The sequence below is a fragment of the Psammomys obesus genome, unplaced genomic scaffold, assembly GCF_907164565.1.
Source record: "Psammomys obesus unplaced genomic scaffold, mPsaObe1.curated_primary_1811, whole genome shotgun sequence".
Lineage (NCBI taxonomy): Eukaryota > Metazoa > Chordata > Mammalia > Rodentia > Muridae > Psammomys > Psammomys obesus.
This window is the reverse complement of record NW_026585504.1, coordinates 13,948,771-13,966,728: the sequence shown is the minus strand read 5'-3', so window position 1 is coordinate 13,966,728 and position 17,958 is coordinate 13,948,771. Positions and strand designations below refer to the sequence as shown.

At 41.5% G+C, this 17,958-nt stretch overlaps 1 protein-coding gene across 1 annotated transcript in view; it reads left to right on the top strand.

The window, feature by feature from the left end:
* Positions 1 to 4,045: 4,045 nt before the first annotated feature.
* The window catches only part of Eif3j (eukaryotic translation initiation factor 3 subunit J), a 21,553-nt gene continuing 7,640 nt past the window's right edge, over positions 4,046 to 17,958 (top strand). Inside the window, exons 1-4 of the mRNA XM_055624170.1 lie at positions 4,046 to 4,197; positions 4,281 to 4,384; positions 15,098 to 15,152; positions 15,573 to 15,664. Coding sequence (XP_055480145.1) covers positions 4,128 to 4,197; positions 4,281 to 4,384; positions 15,098 to 15,152; positions 15,573 to 15,664 — 321 coding nt within the window. The 5' untranslated portion in view covers positions 4,046 to 4,127. The remainder of the gene's footprint in view (positions 4,198 to 4,280; positions 4,385 to 15,097; positions 15,153 to 15,572; positions 15,665 to 17,958) is intronic.

The following is a 17,958-nucleotide window of genomic DNA, read 5'->3' as shown; positions in this document are numbered from 1 at the left end:
TATTTATTTATTTATTTATTTATTTATTTATTTATTTATTTATTTATTTATTTATTTATTATGCAGTGTTGTGTCTGCATGTACACCTGCAAGCCAGAAGAGGGCACCAGATTTATTTATTTATTTATTTATTTGTTTATTTATTTATTTATTTATTTATTTATTTATTTATTATACAGTGTTGTGTCTGCATGTACACCTGCAAGCCAGAAGAGGGCACCAGATTGTTGTACTATAGATGGTTGGGAGCCACCATGTGGTTGCTGGGATTTGAACTCAGGACCCCTGGAGCAGCAGTTGGTGCTCTTAACCTCTGAGCCATCTCTCCAGAGACGCCTGCCTTCAATCTTCTGCTAACACACCCAGCTGCTGAAAGAATGTTACAGCTAATATCTAGTTAATAGGATGTGTCTTTGCTGGATAAACATCTGTTAATGTCTGCTGGTCAGGGGTTCGGGGTGTGGCTCAATATTAAGAGTACTAGCAAGCACCCCTCAGGTCTTAAGTTCAGTCCCAAACAAACAATAACAAGTCTATTTCTCTGTCAGTTTAAATTTTTTTTTTTTTCTGGTGACAAATCAGTTTTGTTACTTGGCCTTCCATTCCCCATACTCCATCTTTTCAGTTAACTATTTAAAAATATACACTGGGAACATTTCCAGAAAGTGGGACTGAGGACACTTAGAACATTTTTGTAGCAGACATGAGGTCCTGGGTTTGGTTAGTACATATAGCTGATACATTGCCACTTTAGAGACTCCTTGTTGGGCTGGTTATTTGGACCCAGCATCTTTTCAGCCACTTACTTGTTTATTAGATCAAATTACAGATTCAGCACTGCCAGCTTATATAATAAAAATGTTTACTGCTTTAGGCCCCAGCTGTATTAATTTTCATTTTAGGTTACCTTTCACGAAGGGCAAGTTTTTCTTGGAAACAAAACAAAACAAAAACCGAGCACCCCCTCCCCCAACCCCCGCTGCCCAAGGGTCTCATTGTAGCCCTGGGCTGGGCTGGAGCTCCTGTGTAATTCACTTACCTCAGCCACCACACCCAGCTAAAAGCTCCTAGTTCTTTGAGGGCATTTATACGTGTACTCACTTAAGTGCCTGCTATGTTCAACATAGCAGGATGTTATGGCCTGTAAGGATGTCTCAAATGCAATTGCTTCCTGACAGTGTTTAAGATTTTTAGCTGAGGTCAGGAATCCACTGGAAAGGCACAGGGTGTTTAAAGGAGAGCAGATATTTTAATGTCCACAAAAGAAAGGTGAAGCGAGGCGGATTGAGAAATTATCAAGCACACTTGTGGCCCTACCTTCAGCCACCAACTCCCCGGTTCTAAGAACTCACATTTCAAATTCTAACATTTTGGGGGAGATGATCTTTCAATTATTTATTACTTTACAATTCCACAGAGATGTTTAAAATAACTTGATTCTCACAGATCTGAAGACTGATGAGGTCAGTTGGGCCATTCTTGCTTGGGATCTTTTTTTTTTTGGGGGGGGGTGGCGGGGAATGACAGGTTTACATGTAACCCAGGCTGGCCCCAAACTTAAGATGTAGTTACAGATGACCTCACCCTTTTGATTCTCCTGCCTCTATCTCCTGAGTGCTGGGATTACAGGTATATGCCACCATGGCATTTGAGTGGTTCAGGGGCTGAACTCTCCTCTTGGCCTTGTGCATGCTGGGCAAGCATTTAGCCAACTAAGCTATATCCCCAGGCCAAGAAACTGAAGTTTTTCTGAGAATAAAAAGTCACTGAAGAGATTTTACCTGGAAGGAAGCAATCTTAGTTGGTATTATTTATTCGGATAGGTGTTTAGATTTTTTTTTTTTTTTTTTTTTGAGATAGGGTTACTCTGTGTAGCCTTCGCTGTCCTGAACTGTCTTTGTAGATCAGGCTGGACTCAAACTCACAGAGATCCACCTGCCTCTGCCTCCCAAGTGCTTCGATTAAAGGCATGCACCACCACACCCGGCTCAGACATTGTCTTGATATGTAGCCAAGGTTGACCTCAAACTTGGGATCTTTTGGCTTCTGCATCAAGAGTGCAAAGATACAGGCCTGGATCACCACACTTGGTAGAAATTACATTTTTAAGTAAGCAAACTGTTGTGTGGGGGATGGATTATGGAGAAAGGAATGAAGATGGAATACCATTTGAGAAATTACAAAACAGTCAAGCAGTAATTTTTCAATTTTCGCAATGGAAAACAGAGCTACACAACTTGGTAACATGGAATTCAGGGGGTCAGAGAGGGCAAGAAATGAAGACTAGCTCTCAAGTTTTGATTAGAGCATCTCGTTGAGTGTCACAACCACTCAATCTCCTAAGAGATTCCCTCCTTGGACCTTCAATACATTCAGTCACTACATTAGGACTCTCCACAGAAACAAATCAATGGGACCATATCTCGAAAGGGAATTTAAGGAATTTAGATCACACAACTATCCAAAATCTTTGGGGCAGGTAAGCAGGATAGAGACCCAAGGGACAGCTGATGCTATGGCTAGGAGATGTGAGCCTTCCTTCCTGAGAGGTCTTGTCTTAATCTGGATTCACATGTAGTTGGATCCACATGTATTACACCGCTCTATTTGTCTGCTTCACTCAGCTTATTGACTTAAATGTTGATCATAACTCACACATTTGCAGCAACTAGACTGGTGCTTGACTAAAAACTAGTAGGAACAGTCTAGTCAAGCTCACACATAAAAGTAACCATTCCAGTCACTAAGTTCTATTGTCTTTGATCTTTACATCGTTTTCAGACTGGTTTGTCTTCTTGGTCACTGGCTTAATTTAGGCTTGAATTCTCAATGAATTCATTCATTCAGGTTGTGGGTTGCATAGCTCAATGGTAGTGCAAGGCACGCAGAGGCTCTTGACTTTATCCCTAGCACGGCCAATTATATATTAGGTACTTTGCCAAATGTTGCAGATAAAAATTGTCAGTGATTGTGCCCTCAGGGGTATATTCCAGTTCGTTGCTGCTGTCTCTCTTGCTTTCAGTCCACTTTTATGAATGGATGCTACCTTTACAGATCGTTGCTTCTCACTTCAATAATGCTGTAGGACATTTCTTGAAAGATCACCTTATGGAACGTTTATTTGTAGATCAAAAACGCACAAGAAACGGAAACTAGCAAGAGAACGGCTGATCACCGTCTATCTTTTTTTTAAAGACTTTAAAAACTAGGAGTATATTGGAAAATTAAGTTAAATAAACAAAACATAAAAAACTAGCTAGTCCCTTAATGTCCTTACAGGGAAGCCCAGTGCCGAGGGAAAAAGAATCTTGCTTCTTTTAGGATTTTTATCATCTGTTTACCTGTCCGACTGCACTTAAGTCAGATGACGACCATGAGCCTACTCTCTACCAGAAATGCACCGGAGCGCAAGCCACTCGGTTTCTAAAACTCCCAACTTGACCAGTGCCCACCGCAGGTAGGAGACCACCACCCCTGCCGTCGTTAATACCACCTTTTTACGTGTAACCTCATAATGCTTCTTTTTGTTGCAGCCACCGCACTGTGTCGAAATCTGTTTACATAACTATTCTGCTACAGGGAAGAGGGCAAACTAGAGCACACGCCTGCCTGACACAGACCACGGAATTCCGAAATGTTTTCGCCCAAGAATCGCTGTGCTGGCCTCCGGGGGCTCACGGGAAGGGAAAACCCTGCGGACCCGGGGTCCACTTCGAGCTCGAGAACCGACAACTGGGCAGCTGCGGGAGGACCGCCCCGCCCGCCCCCTCCTCCGGGCGCGCCCGTCCGCTCCCTGTCTATTAATGGTAGGCGACCGCCGCCGCCGAGCGAGCGCCGCCCTACTCACGCGTGCGCACTTCCTTTTCCTCCCCGGGTCCCCGAGGCCCGTCCGCATCTCCTCGCCCAGCGTCGCTCCGCCCCGCCCCGCCCCGCCCCGCCCCGCGTCGCCCCGCCCCGCGCCGCGCGCGTCGCCCGAGGGGGCGGAGCCTCGGCCGGGCGCCCAGTCAGCCACAGTCCCAGCCTGCCCCGCGCGGGCCAACGAGAGCCAGCCCGGTGACTCACCTCTGCCGCGCTAACTCTTCGCAGCTCTTCTCTTCACACACACGCTCACTCCCCCCCTGTTGGAGATGGCGGCGGCGGCGGCGGCGGCGGCGGCGGCGGCGGCGGCGGCGGCGGCGGGGGACTCAGACTCCTGGGGTGAGCAGAAGTTCCGGCCCGAGTGCGGGCTGTGGCGGCCCCGCTCCCACGCGTGTACTAACGCGCCTCGCTCTCTTCCGTAGACGCGGACACGTTCTCTATGGAGGACCCGGTGCGGAAGGTCGCGGGCGGCGGCACGGCCGGCGGCGACCGCTGGGAAGGCGAGGACGAGGACGAGGACGTGAAGGTAGGTGCGGGCCGGGGCTCCAGGTTACGCGGGCGGGCGGGCGCCTGCTGCGGGCGGACTCGGGGCCCCCGGGACGCCGCCCGGGCCTGCGGGCCGTGGGTCCCGCGTGAGCGTCGGCCCGGCGCTGCCCCGGTGCCCTCGGCCGGCCGGCCATGTGGGCAGCGGGCGGCGGCTTGTCCGGCCGGACTGTGCCGAGGGTGGTGGCGGCCCGGACCCCGGCCCTTGGCTGAGGTCCTCTCTCAGGCCTGGATTCCTAACTGGCGAGGAGAAGTGACAGCAGCAGTCGGGTCGGCCCACGTGCTGGCTTCGCAGTCCAGAACCTCTCCCCGCAACGAGCCGAGCAGGCTGGGCACCGGGTTTCGGTGTTGGTCCCATATGGAAAGTCGGGAGAGCCGTCTGCCTTTCCTAGTTCAGGGCTTCCCAGGTGTCAGTAAGCTTAGGTATGATCCTGAAGGCCGGAGCGCGTTCCAGCGGTTAGATGTCGAAAATAAGCGAGGATGGATTTTTCTAAGCGAGAATTGGAACAGTGAAACAACTTTTAGCTCTCCCTTCCCCCACCCTGTGGTGAGAAGGATGGACGAGGCGCTGAGATAACCAGCGGAACAGTGGACAGAAACCTGGAACAAAACTGAACTGTGGAGAATGGAGCGTTAACAGTTGCTCATCTACACAGGGACAGGCCTGGATTTGGTGGTTGTGGTAGACTACGGGCCGGTGGTTTTGTTTTACTTTGTCCTGTAAACTCGAATCCTACCCACCTTTATAGTTTTTGAAAACTCCCACGGGCTCACGGAACAGCTTCAGACGTCATTGTCGTCCCCGGTCATTTTTTTAAAAAAGTTACAAAAGTCTCGGCTTCATCATTTTAAGACTTATTAGTGAAGTCTTTAAAGTCTTGTTATATTTGTGCAGACAGACTTTTGTATGAAATGGAAAACGTTTTTCCCTCCCTTTGATTAATCTAGCACCCTGTAAGTTTTCTTTTACTAGTGTTCAAGATTTTGAGCGAGGTTATCATCGCGAACTTAATAGAACTGTGTGGGTTTTCCATCTTTTCTCTGAAGTTTGTTGAAGCGTATGTCCACTGTACCAGACAGCCTGAATTTGAGGAATGAAGTGAGCTTTGCATACACTGAAGTTAATAATGACAAATAGTAGTATTGGCTGGCTGGCTACCTCCATCTGTTCTATACACTTGGGGATGGTTTGTTACCAGCCTTCTGTTGCCGTATCACAGCAGGTTTTCAGTTTTGATTTTTCACTTTTTCTAGGAAGTGGCAGTTAAGACAGCCAGTAAAGTTAAAGAAGTAAGAAATAAGGGATGGGAGTCAGTTCAAAACAAAACAGGGGTTGGGAGTATTAGAGGAACTGGGGGTGAGTTCCAGAAAGTTGTTTAAAATTGTCTGTAATGATGCCCTATAGTACCTACCTGAGTTTATGGAATCTAGATGGTGTTGATCCTGTTGTTTACAGTTATCTCTTACAGTGGTTCTCACAGCCACAACAGTGGTTCTGCAGCCCATTAACTTGTTGTATTTAGCATGTCGTGTTGTGGTGGCCCCCAACCATAAAATTATTTTGTTGCTATTTCAAAACTGTATTTTTGCCCTTGTTATTAATCAAAATGTAAACATCTGATATGCAGGCTGAGTTGTGATCCCTGTGAAAGGGTCATTTGAGACCCACAAGTTGAGAACAACTGTAAGTCTTAAGTGTTAGAGCTAATTTTTGGAGACTCAGAAGTACTATAAAGGCCACACTGTCCAGCCACTTTTCCCGTGCACACTTTTGTGTACATGACCATTTCTTTTATATGATTGAAGTTGACGTTTATATTCGAAGCTGATTTTGTCCATCATATTGAAATTTTGTTTATGTCTATTCTTATGCTACAGTATATAAAAAAAGTTTTTGACTCCTGGGTTTTAGAGTTAGACTGACTATAATGTTGCCTTGGCATTTTCTAGATTTGTGGTCTTAAGCAAGTTACACTTTCTCAACATGTAAATGGTCATAATGAGACCTGCATTACATAGTTACTTTGTTGGGTTTTGCTTGTTTTGTTTTGAGGCAGGATCTCATTGTATATCCCTGGATGGTGTAACTATGTAGACCAGGCTGGTTTTGAACCTCATAGAGATCTGCCTGGCTTTGCCTCAGCAGTGCTGGGATCCACCATCAGAGTTATTTTGTATTTTAAATGAGCATTAAACTAGCACTTGGCAGCTATTCAATAAATATGAATTTTCAGTGATGTTTTCCTTTTTTTATCCTAGTGGATAAAAACTGCTAAGTTGTCTGTGGTTTTATTTTATGCCACATTTTATCATTTGCTAAGGCCAGAAGGATAAGTATTTTTTTTATAGTGTGTATTTACTATGAAATTTGTGTTTCTATTGGAAGATCATGGTTATCAAATAAATTTTTCCCTGCTCAGAAGTTTGTTAGAATTGAAATTTGTCACCTTCCGTAGCATGAGTTACACTACCAAACTTCTGAATTCTGATGTTTTAGCGTTTAATCTTTTTGTGGTAGTGTGCAAGCAAGGCTTAGTTTTCATCAAGTCAAATAGTCATAGTCCTTAAACAGTTCAACATGTGAATTTTTGTTTGTTTATTTTGAGATAGGGTTTCTCTGTGGACCTGGCTGTCCTTTAACTCACAAGAGATCTGCCTGCCTCTGCTTCCCAAATGCTGGGATTCAAGTGCACCACAACTGACCGGCCCAGTATGTGAATTTTTTAAAAACACCCCTGTTTGGTTGGGTGGCAAGAGCCAGTAATTCCGGCACTTTGGGGAAGTTGGGGGGAATCACTTGAGTCCAGGAATTTAAGACCAACTTGGGCAAGAGTGAGAGTTCTGTCGCAGAATGTCAGCATCAAGTGCAGTTTAATGCTGTTTATAGTGTCCTTTTAGTTACTGTAGCTGACTGTCCTTTTTAGTAGACAGTAGTTTACCCCTTCTGACTTTTCAGTAGCTATCTTGCAGTAGCAAAAATGGGCTTAAGAAAAGCTGAAGTAGATTTCCCTCTCTCCCTTCTTTTTTGGTTTTTCGAGACAGGGTTTCTCTGTGTAGCCTTGGCTGTCCTGGACTCACTTTGTAGACCAGGCTGGCCTCTGCCTCCCTGAGTGCTGGGATTAAAGATGTGCGCACCATACACGGTTTGTAAACCTCTTAATATTCGTGGAGGAAAAGGATAGGCTTTTTCCCAGTAAAAAGATGAGAACTAGTGGCTAGAGAGATTGTTCAGCCTTTCTTCCTGAGGGTCAGAGTCAGATTTCTAGCACTTATGTTGCTTCTGCCTGTAGCTTTAGCTCCAGGGCACCTAGCATCCAGCATCTCTGTCCTTGTAGACCTGCTGTGACGTACATACCCACAGATAGGCAGAAACTTTTTTTTTTTTTTCTCATTTTTAATGAGAATTAAGGAGCATATATGTCTGGAGTGTTTGCTTGAACCTTTTCTTACTATGCAGGGGTAGCAGGAAGAATTTTTTTACTTTGTATATATGACTAGAGTGATGTGTAAGATGTAGATGTAGGGTTGAATGCCTACTGGAAGCAGGGACAAGGAAACCATTTTATTACATTTTCTACATTCCAATTGAGCAGGTTACAGCTTAGGTTTATTCAGAAAGCATACAGATTTTTAGAGGAATCTTCTAGCTGCCTTCAGCTGTCTCAGGCACTTTGTTTTGTTTTTGTCTCTGTGAGTGTGAGAGTGTGTGTGTGTGTGTGTGTGTGTTTAGTTGTTTAGGCAGGATCTCATGTGGCCCTAGGCTTGCCTCAACCTCTCTGTAGCCAGTTGAATTCTGTGACCTTTAATTCTAACCCTGCTGCGTCTACAAACTTAAATGCAGGGATTGCAGACATGCACAACAACCCCTAGTTTATTCCAACTTGGGGATAGAACTCAGTGTGAGCCACCAACTGAGTGATATCTCCAGCCTTCAGGCATAGGTTTTTCTAGCTGCATTGTAGAATTTATTAGACAGGATCTCGAACATGTCAAAACTAAGTATTAAACAGTCATGTCTTACTCATTTACTTTAAGGTTCTATCCAAATTAATAGTGTAAATCTTCCAGAGTAAGGGCATTTTTCAAGTATTTTAGCACTTCTGAAGAACAGGGTCTATATTTTTCTTTTTTGGGCAGGATCTCCAATTTGGATCCTCCTGCTTAAGCCTTCCAAGTTTATTGATTATATGTGCTTGCCACTTCAAGATGAGTGTTTGAGAGAAAAGTGTGATTCCAGTTTCCCAGAAAATAGGCATCATTTTGTTTTGTTTTCTTTAAAACTGTTTCATGTAGTGTGAAATTCACTATGTGCCTAAGGATGGCCTTGGACTGTGATCTCTTGGCTTGGGCTTCCCAAGTGCTGGGATTACAGGTATGTACTACATGCCTGGTTTATGCAGTCCCGGTGATCAAACTCAGAATGTTGTGACACTACCAACTCAACTATATCCCCAGCCCTATTTTATTTTGGAGGTGGGAGGGGCAGCCTATTTGTATATCAGATGGACTAGAATTCTCAAGCTACTCCTGCCTCAGCTTTCTGAGTGTTGGAATTACAAGTATGTTGCCACCACGCTTGGCTGAAAATTTGTATCTTGAACAGATTATTTTTAATTTTTATTTTGTTTTTTGAGACAGGATTTCTCTGCGTAGCTCTGGCTGTCCTGGAACTCTCTGTAGACCAGGCTGGCCTCGAACTCAAAGTTCCACCTGCCTCTGCCTCCCAAGTGCTGGGATTAAAGGCGTGTGCCACCAAGACTAGCCAGCTTTTTTATCTTGATATTGCTTAGCCAGGAATTCAAAGTAGAATTGATAATCACTCTGAATTTGAGACAGACATTGAGCTGCAACAAAACTAAATTAAATGGAGTAGAATTTACTGAAACAACTACTTTGACTTAAGAAAGATGGTAGAACGTTTAGCTTTCTTTTAAAAACTGACTTTTTATGAGAAGGTTAACCCTGTTCTCAGGCTGCTTCGAGCAGAAACTACATAATTTAGAGACTACTAAAAGTTGGTTTTCCCGTAAGAACTTAGGTTGTATCTTGTCGCCCGGGCAGAGTGCGTGAAGCACTCTTAAGTCCCACTTCCAGCATACATAACGTGTCGTGGCAGTGGTGCCTCCCATAACCTCAGTTCTCAGGAGGAGGAGAAGTTCAAAGTCATCTACTCAGGGAATTTAAGGTTACTCTAGGCCAGTCTACCTTTGAAAAAAAAAAATCAAAAGTTGTTCTGCATCTAAATCAAATTACATAAGGAAAAAAGGAGGGAAGTATATGTTAGCTCCTGGGCTTTTGCTATGGGACAAAACAGTTTTAACTGCTCTTTTGAAGCTTCTCCATTTGACAATCTATAAATATGTCTTGCTTCAGTTGGAAAGCATTTACAGCCTTAAATATGTTCTCTCATTGCATATGACACTCTACATTTTAGTATTATAAAAAATGACAGAACCAGCCAACTGCTAGTACAATATTAGAAATTAAAAAAAATAACATTTACAAATTTTGTTTTGCTTTAAGTACTTGGTTGTTGTTGTTTAGGAAATAGATTTTTGAACTTGAAAGCAGTCATCTCTTTCAGAGAAATGATTCAAATGATGTTGGGTATATATTTGTAGGACATGAGTATTATGTACATGAGTAAGTTAGAAACAGCCTCTGTTTTAAAGAAGTTGCCCGTTTTAGGAAGGTAACCTGAATTTTTTTTTTTTTCTTAATAGTCTCATAGTCCAGGCTGGCCTAGAACTCCACAGGTAAAAAGATGACCATGAACTCCTGATCCTCCTGCTTCAGCTCTCCAAGTGCTGGAATTACAGGCATAAACTACGAGGATACCTGAATTAGATTTCTGGAGTGTTTGATATAATGGAGATTGAATCCAGAACCTCATGCTTGCCGTGCAAGTGCTGTATCAATTGAACTATATCCAGCTTCTGGGAAAATTGTTTTTAGTAGGATATTAATAGGTTATATCTGGAACCAAATAACACTTAGGTTTTTTTGTAAATGGTAGATGAGCTTACTGTCTCTATTTTAAGTGTCTTTCAACAGTTTGTCATTTTATTGGAAAAACTTCTCAGCATTTACAAAGTCCTCATGTTTACAGAATAATCTGCCCAGTTTTCCCTACAGCACTTGTAGTAGGCATTCTACACCCTACGTTTACTTTTCAGGAGCTGCTAATTTCATAACTAAGGAGCCAAAACTTTAAAAATTCCTGTGGTAACTACCAAGCTTTTTTTTGATAGTGTCAGCTATTTGCTCTCCCAAGAGAATTAATATGAAAGGTCAGTAGTAATTTCAGGGCAGGCTTGTTGCACGCATTTTAGGGTAATGTTAATAGGCATGTCTTTTCATGGTCCTTTGTGCATTGAGGCAGGTGTCATGACTCTGCCTAGAATTTATTTACAGGAACAGCCTCTTTTCACCTATTCTGTCCTGGTCACAAATCCCAGCATTTTGGAGTTGGAAGTAAGAGGATTATGAGTTCAAGGGTCATGTAGTTCAAGCTACACAGCAAAACCCCACTACAAAACAGAGAAAGCCCCCAGAAAATGGCAGTCTATGATAAGATTGAGAATTTGTAGGTAGCCTCCTGTTTGCATGGATAGGAGCTGGGGTTATCTTTTGTTGTGAGAAACCAGAGAGTGTTAGGGACAGAAGATACAGAGGTGGTGTGGATGAGCTAAGGGGCACTTCTCTGTGGTGGTGGCATCATCAAGGTGCTGTTTATTTTCAGTGAAAGTTCTCTAATGCCTTTGTGGTAGCTTGAAGATCTTAGTATCTTTAAGTTACTAAACAAAATAAAATCTACTCTAGGCAACTTGAGGTTTGAAGGTACATAACTAATATAGTTGTATGTATCTGGGCATATTTTACATATTAGAATGTACCTTACCTCTGCTTTTTTATGATTCCTGTGATCTGGGAGCTCGTTCTAGATCTAATTGAGGGAACAGATCTTAGCAGGAGGGACTAGTTTTCAGTTATTTTATATTCCATGATCTAGAGGAAGTTATGTTCTGTGTCACTTTGGTTCATTCAGAGCAAGTCTTACTTGTTTTTTACTGAGATAACATGTTGACATTTGCAGACCAGTTTTCTTTTTTTGTAAAATGAGATGCTGCTGTCTTACTTTTAGCAGTGTTATGAGGATTAACCTTAATGTTACAACATGAAAAGACCAGCATAATTGTAGATGCAAAGTAAATACTCAGTATGTGCTATTACTGTTATTATCTCACTTGTAAATCTGCACTCCCTAGAAATACACATGGCCCTCCTATCTGAAGCACTGTCTAAGCAGCATGTTACAGACCCTGAAATATGTGGTAGTTAGCTTCTGTTTTTAGCTCTTTGGTTCTTTTTGTACTACAGTTTTGATGTAAGAAGTAAGGCACAATAGTAAGGTAATACAAACATTTGGTTTTTAATTTTTAACCCTAGTATCTTAGTTATTCAAGTAATGACTAATAATTGTTTGTTTTCAGTCTGTTAAACTCTAAACCATGTGTTAAATTGACAAGTATAAATAAAATATATTCATTTGGGGGCTGGAGAATTAGCTTTGGGTAAGAGTGCTCACTGGCTACTCTTCCAGAGAACCAAGGTTACATTCCTAGCACTCATGTGGGACTTTACAACTGTAACTCCAGTTCCAGGGGATCTGAACCCTCTTCTGGCCTTTCTGGGCAACAAGCATACAAGTGGTACATAGATATACATGAAGGCAGAACATCCAAACACAGAAAATAAAATGTTTAAAATTTTATACATACATTTTTTTAAACGTAAAATTTTCCTGTCCTGCTTGTCTTGATACATTGCAGCATTAATCAGGAGGATAGACTTTTAATCCACTCCCCACCCCCAAGACAGGTTTCTCTGTGTATCCCTGGCTGCCCTGGACTCAACTTTGTAGACCAGGATGGCTTTGAACTCACAGCAATCCATCTGTCTCTACCTCCCAGAGCACTGGGATTACAGGCGTGCGTCACTGCACCTGGCTTAATTTCTTTGTTGGATGTACAAATATGTCTTAATTGAAGTTTAGTGTACATGCCTGGATTGATTTAGATCTGTGATCTATAATGCTATAAAGCTAGAAGCTTGTGTTTTGTGTCATAGTTGTGGCATATTAGTCAGTCTTTGCCTCTTCTACTAGCACCAGAGCTTCCTGCTTTGCACCTTCCCTATGATGGCTCATCTTCAAATGACATGTCACACTGTGCCTGGTGGTTGCTGAGTCTGTGTTCAACCTATAGATTAAAGCTCAATTTAAATTGAGGTCTGTCTACATGCCATTAAATCTTCTCAAGTCTATAGAGTCTTTGGATATTGTGTTTGACAGTAGGTTTATATGTAGCTCAGTGATTGAGTTAGGCACAGAAAAAAAGAGTATAGGTGTACTTCAGAGTGCCTTGCTCAACTTAAGGAACCAGAGCCATAAAGGTTTAATTAGTTCTTATTCATCTTTAATACTTAAAAATATCATGTAATTTGATTTGTTGACTGTGGTTGTGTTGTAAGCAATACAGCTTGAAACAAATGACCACGCTCAGCTCGACTAGAGAGTGGAATTCTTGCTCCAGTTGATAGACTAGGGAACTGCTAAACAATGTAGTAGTACACACATGCCTGTAATTTCAGAATGCAGCAAGAGGGTCATGAGTTCAACGCCGTTCTGGGGACACTTAGATAGACACTGTCCAAAACTAAAAATAAGACAGTAACTGATTTTAAGGCCTATATGTTTTAGCTTAGTTATCTTGTATTTTAATAGCTAAGCTTTTTATTGCATTAAGTGGTTGTAAATGCTAGGAAAACATTAAAAATCTTAAAAGGGGGAACACCCTCTAGCAGGCATTAAGCATCCCATAAAACTTCTCTAATGAAAGCTGTGTGATACTAAGTGCAGTGTTGGTTGTATCTGTAATCTCTGTACTCAGGAGATACAGGCACAGGCAGGAGGGTCACTAAGTTTTAGGCCAGCCTAATCTATATGGCAAGTTCCAGGAAGGCTAGGGCTATAGTGAGGCCCTGTCTCAAACATACAAAAGTGCCTCAGTGTATTACTGATAAATGAAGAGGCGCCCTAATGGTAGAATAAGATAGAAAGCCAGAAATAGACCATCTGGTCAAAATTTTAGTATTTGATGACAGTAATGCAGACTTTTTCATAACTGATGCTTGGCAGCTTACTAATCATTTGGAAAACTATGAAATTTGATCTGTGGCTTTTTACTGTAGATGAATCAGGGGTGTAAATTAAAAAAAAAACAACAGTGAAACAATATACATCTAGAATAAAACATGGCGAGCTCTTTGTTATGAGATTTTTCTGACTTAATGCAAATCCAGAGGTAGCAATAGCCAATGACTCATAGATTTTACTGTATTTGAGAGACAATTTCATTAAGAGAGGAACAAGACCAGGGTGCCTATTATCTCTGTTCCTGCTCACTAGTGTGCTGGAGATGGAGCTAGTACAGTCAGAAGGATTAGTCAAACTGGGGTTGGGGACTTGTGTCTTTGATCTTAACACTTGGAGGCAGAGGCATATGGACCAATGAATTGGAGGCCAGCCTACTATATATAGTGAAACCTTTGTCTCAAAGGTCAAGAGCTAGTGTGCCCTTTCTGTTGTTCTCAGGTGATGTGGTACAGGTTGTATAGTATATCCCTTATCCAGAACAGAAGTATTTCCAGTTTAGAATTTTTTTCCCTCAGATTATGAGGTGTATATGTGTTTGTATAATGGTATATCTTAGAGATAGGACCTAAGTAAGCATGAAATTCTTTTGATTTAGATATACCTTATACATATAGCTGGAAGGTAATTTTATACACTGTTATACATTATACATTCTTAATGTTCTGTTTTGACTAATGATCTTTCAGTGGGTCAGATGTGAAATTTTCTATTATTAGTAGTATTTTGGTAGTACAGGGGATTGAACCTAGGGTCTTGTGCATACTAGGCAGGCATTTAACCATTGAGTCACATTCCCTAGCCTTCTATATTTTCAATTAATTTTGGAACAGGATTTCACTAAGTTGCCCAGACCAGCCTTAAACTCACTTTGCAGAGACAGGCCTTGAACATCACTCTACCTCCCAAGTAGCTGGGATTACATTCAGGCTTGTGGCACTAGGTTCAGCTCTTGTAGGTATGAAATATTCTTGTGGCAGCATGTTGGTACTCCAAGAGTGTTTTGGGTTTTGAAATGTTGCATATTTTTTGGATTAGGAAACTATAAAGAATTGATGATAAATCTAATTTAAATGGTAAAATTACTGTTCAAAGACTGGGTATAATGGTATGTAATCCCACCACTTGGGAGGTGGAACAGAAAGATCAGGAGTTCAAGGCCAGCCAGGGCTGGACTGGACTTTGGCCTCTTCCCAAAGTCCTAGCCTTTGCCATATACAAATGATTATAGGGCATGATTAGGTCAAGGGAAACCTTCTTACAAAAGCAACATATAGAATACGTGGAGCAAACCCAAAGAGAAGCATGTGAAACTTCCCGAGATACAAAAGTATAAACCCTTGGGTAAGGCATTACTGTTATAAAGACTGTGATACCAAAAAAATACCAACAAGCTTTTTTTTCTGTAGAATTAGGTTAACCATAGAGATCACATGGAAAAGAAAATGTGTAAGAATTACTAATGGAGGTTCTTGTCTTCAGGATAACTGGGATGATGATGATGATGAAAATAAAGAGGAAGCAGAAGTAAAACCAGGTGAGCCACTGATACTCCTTCATTGTTTTAAGCCAAAGCTTTCTCTGTTTTGTTTTGTTTTTTTTTTTTTTGGTTTTTTTTTTTTCCTCCTTCCTGCTATTCCTCTCTGGTTTCTCAACAATTAGATTATATACCTGTTGGTTTTCTGCTTGACTGCTGGATCTCATAGGAAGGAAAAAAGTAGAGGAAATGGTGTTATTGGAATGATCTTATCTAAGGGAAGTATAAAGGAAGATATTTGGATCTTTGGGGATCAGATTTGAAAGGAAAAGGAAGAGCACCAGCACTTCCTCATTTTCAGAATATCACCATATAACTCTGGAAAGCTAGGGAAGGTTTCTTCTCTTCAAGTATTCAGGCACCATGTCTGCCTTAGCTGTAGACTAGAAAGTATTGAATATAATTTAAAATTTTTTTCAGAAGTAAAAATTTCAGAAAAGAAAAAAATAGCAGAAAAGATAAAAGAGAAAGAACGGCAGCAGAAGAAAAGGCAAGAAGAGATTAAAAAGAGGGTAAGTTCTGTCAGTTTCCTTAAAATGCATACAGAATTCATATTGTATCAGTTGTACAGTGTCTGAACTGCCAGCAAATAGTACCTAGCGATTTGAAGGGCTCTGTAAAGATAAAGTGGGCATACCATGAGCCCATAGGTGAATCCCAGAGCAAATTGGTTGTAGATTTTTGCAAAAATAGAATTCAGAAGTCATATATGAAAATATTTTAAGTTTCACACTCAGGAGAGTTATATTGTGCAGGGACCACAGTTAATGTTTTTTGCTAGCACCTGCAGTTTTGTTTCTTCTTGCAGTGCTGACATTTGAATACAGGGCCTCATGCATGTAAGTGATCTCTCCACCACTGAGCTGGATCCCAGCCTACCTGCAGCTATTTCTAGTCACAGTTACAATACACAGGGATTGTACTGAGCAAGGCATAAAAAGTCTCTGTTCCTGCGTCATGAGTGGTTTATTCTTGATTGTAGCAGGATCCAGAAATGCTGTAGTATTAACTGATCTTTTTTTTGTTTTGTTTTGTTTTGTTTTTTCCTTTTTTTTCAAGACAGGGTTTCTCTGTGTAGCCCTGGCTGTTATGTAGACCAGGCTGACCTTCACCTGGCTCTGCCTCCCAAGTGCTGGGATTAAAGGCATCCACTATCGTGACCAACTTTAATCTTTTTTAATAGGAAACATTTTCATAATTCAGACATAAAAAATGATAATTATAAAACATCCTTTTCTTACTTATTCTTTCTATCCCAGATGTCAACATTGTCCCTTATCTTTCTAAGATCTTTGTATTTCTGTGTGTACTGTCTCCACCTCTCTGAGACAGGCTTTAGCTTTGTAAACCAGGCCGGCTGTGAACTTGACTTCCTCCTGTCTCCACTTGCCGAGTGCTGAGATTATAGGCCTGCATCACTAACTGGCTCTCTTCTCTTGTATCATTTCCACCTTGCTTTTTTACTTTATTGTAGAGATCTTTTCATACTTAACATGGAAATACCTTTAATTACTTTTTCGCTTTTCAAGGCAGACTTTCTCTGTGTAGCCTTGGCTGTCCTGTAACTCTGTAGACCAGGCTGGCCTTGAACTTGGAGATCTACCTGCCTCTGCCTCTGCCTTCCAAGTGCTGGAATTAATGGTGTGTCCTAACACTGCCTGATCTTTCTTTTTGTTAAGGAAAAAAAATCTTCAAATTGGGCTAGAAAGATGGCTCAGAGGTTAAGAGCACTGGCTGCTCTTTCAGAGGTCCTGATCCCAGCAACCACCTGGTGGCTCAGACATTCTAGAAAGAGATCTGGTGCCCTCTTCTGACATGCAGGCATGCATGTGGACAAACACTATATACATAATAAATAAATCTTTAAAAAGTTTTTTCAAATATGAAAATAGAGAAAATAATCAGGCATGGTGTAATCCCAGTACTCTGGAAACCTGAATTAGAGGATCATAAAATTCAAGACTAGCCTGGACTGTATTGTGGGATTCGGTCTCATAAAGCCAAATGTGGTGGTATTCATACCTGTAATCCTGGTACTTGAGAGGCAGAAGCAGGAGGATTGCTAAAGTTGAATGCCATCCTGGTCTGTGTAGCAAGTTCTAGACCAGCATACATTTACCTTTAAACCTGTGAACGGGGATTTTTTTTTTTCATATGATTTCATAAATACAACCTGACATATATTTCTAGATTGCAAGCTTAATGTATAAATACATTACTGGTTATTTCAAGAGGTTTAGATTTGCTTTGTTCAAGCAGGTACCGTGCATGTATCACACTCAGTTGTTAATATTCTTACTATAGTATTTTTTTTTCTTTCTTTCCTAGCTCCCTGTCCCGTGTTTACCCCCGTACTACCACAGTGCCCTTTCTCTTTCCATCATTCTACTGATAATGTTAGAGACTTGGCTGCAGTTGTCTTATAGCGTATAATACCTTTTGCTTATATTTCATTACTTCTAACTTCAGTTAGCTCTAAATCACTGGCCATGAGTAACATTTTGGCTAGATTTATGTTAGATATTTTAAGCTTGGAATATTGGCATGTGCATCATTCTGCCTCACAGCAGGAGTCCTGTCCTGTCTGCACTGTGTTGACTGATGCGGAACAGGGTTGAGATGAGGGCTCAGCCTGAGCCTGCTTCCATCATAAAGTTACATTTTTCCTCACAGCAGTTTCTTACCTACCTGTTACAGTATTGATGATTATTGATGATCATTTCATAATTATTAAGGATTATAGAATGGTGATATTTCACATTCTGACTTTTTATTTGTGCTGGGTCTTGATTACTTTTGATTATGG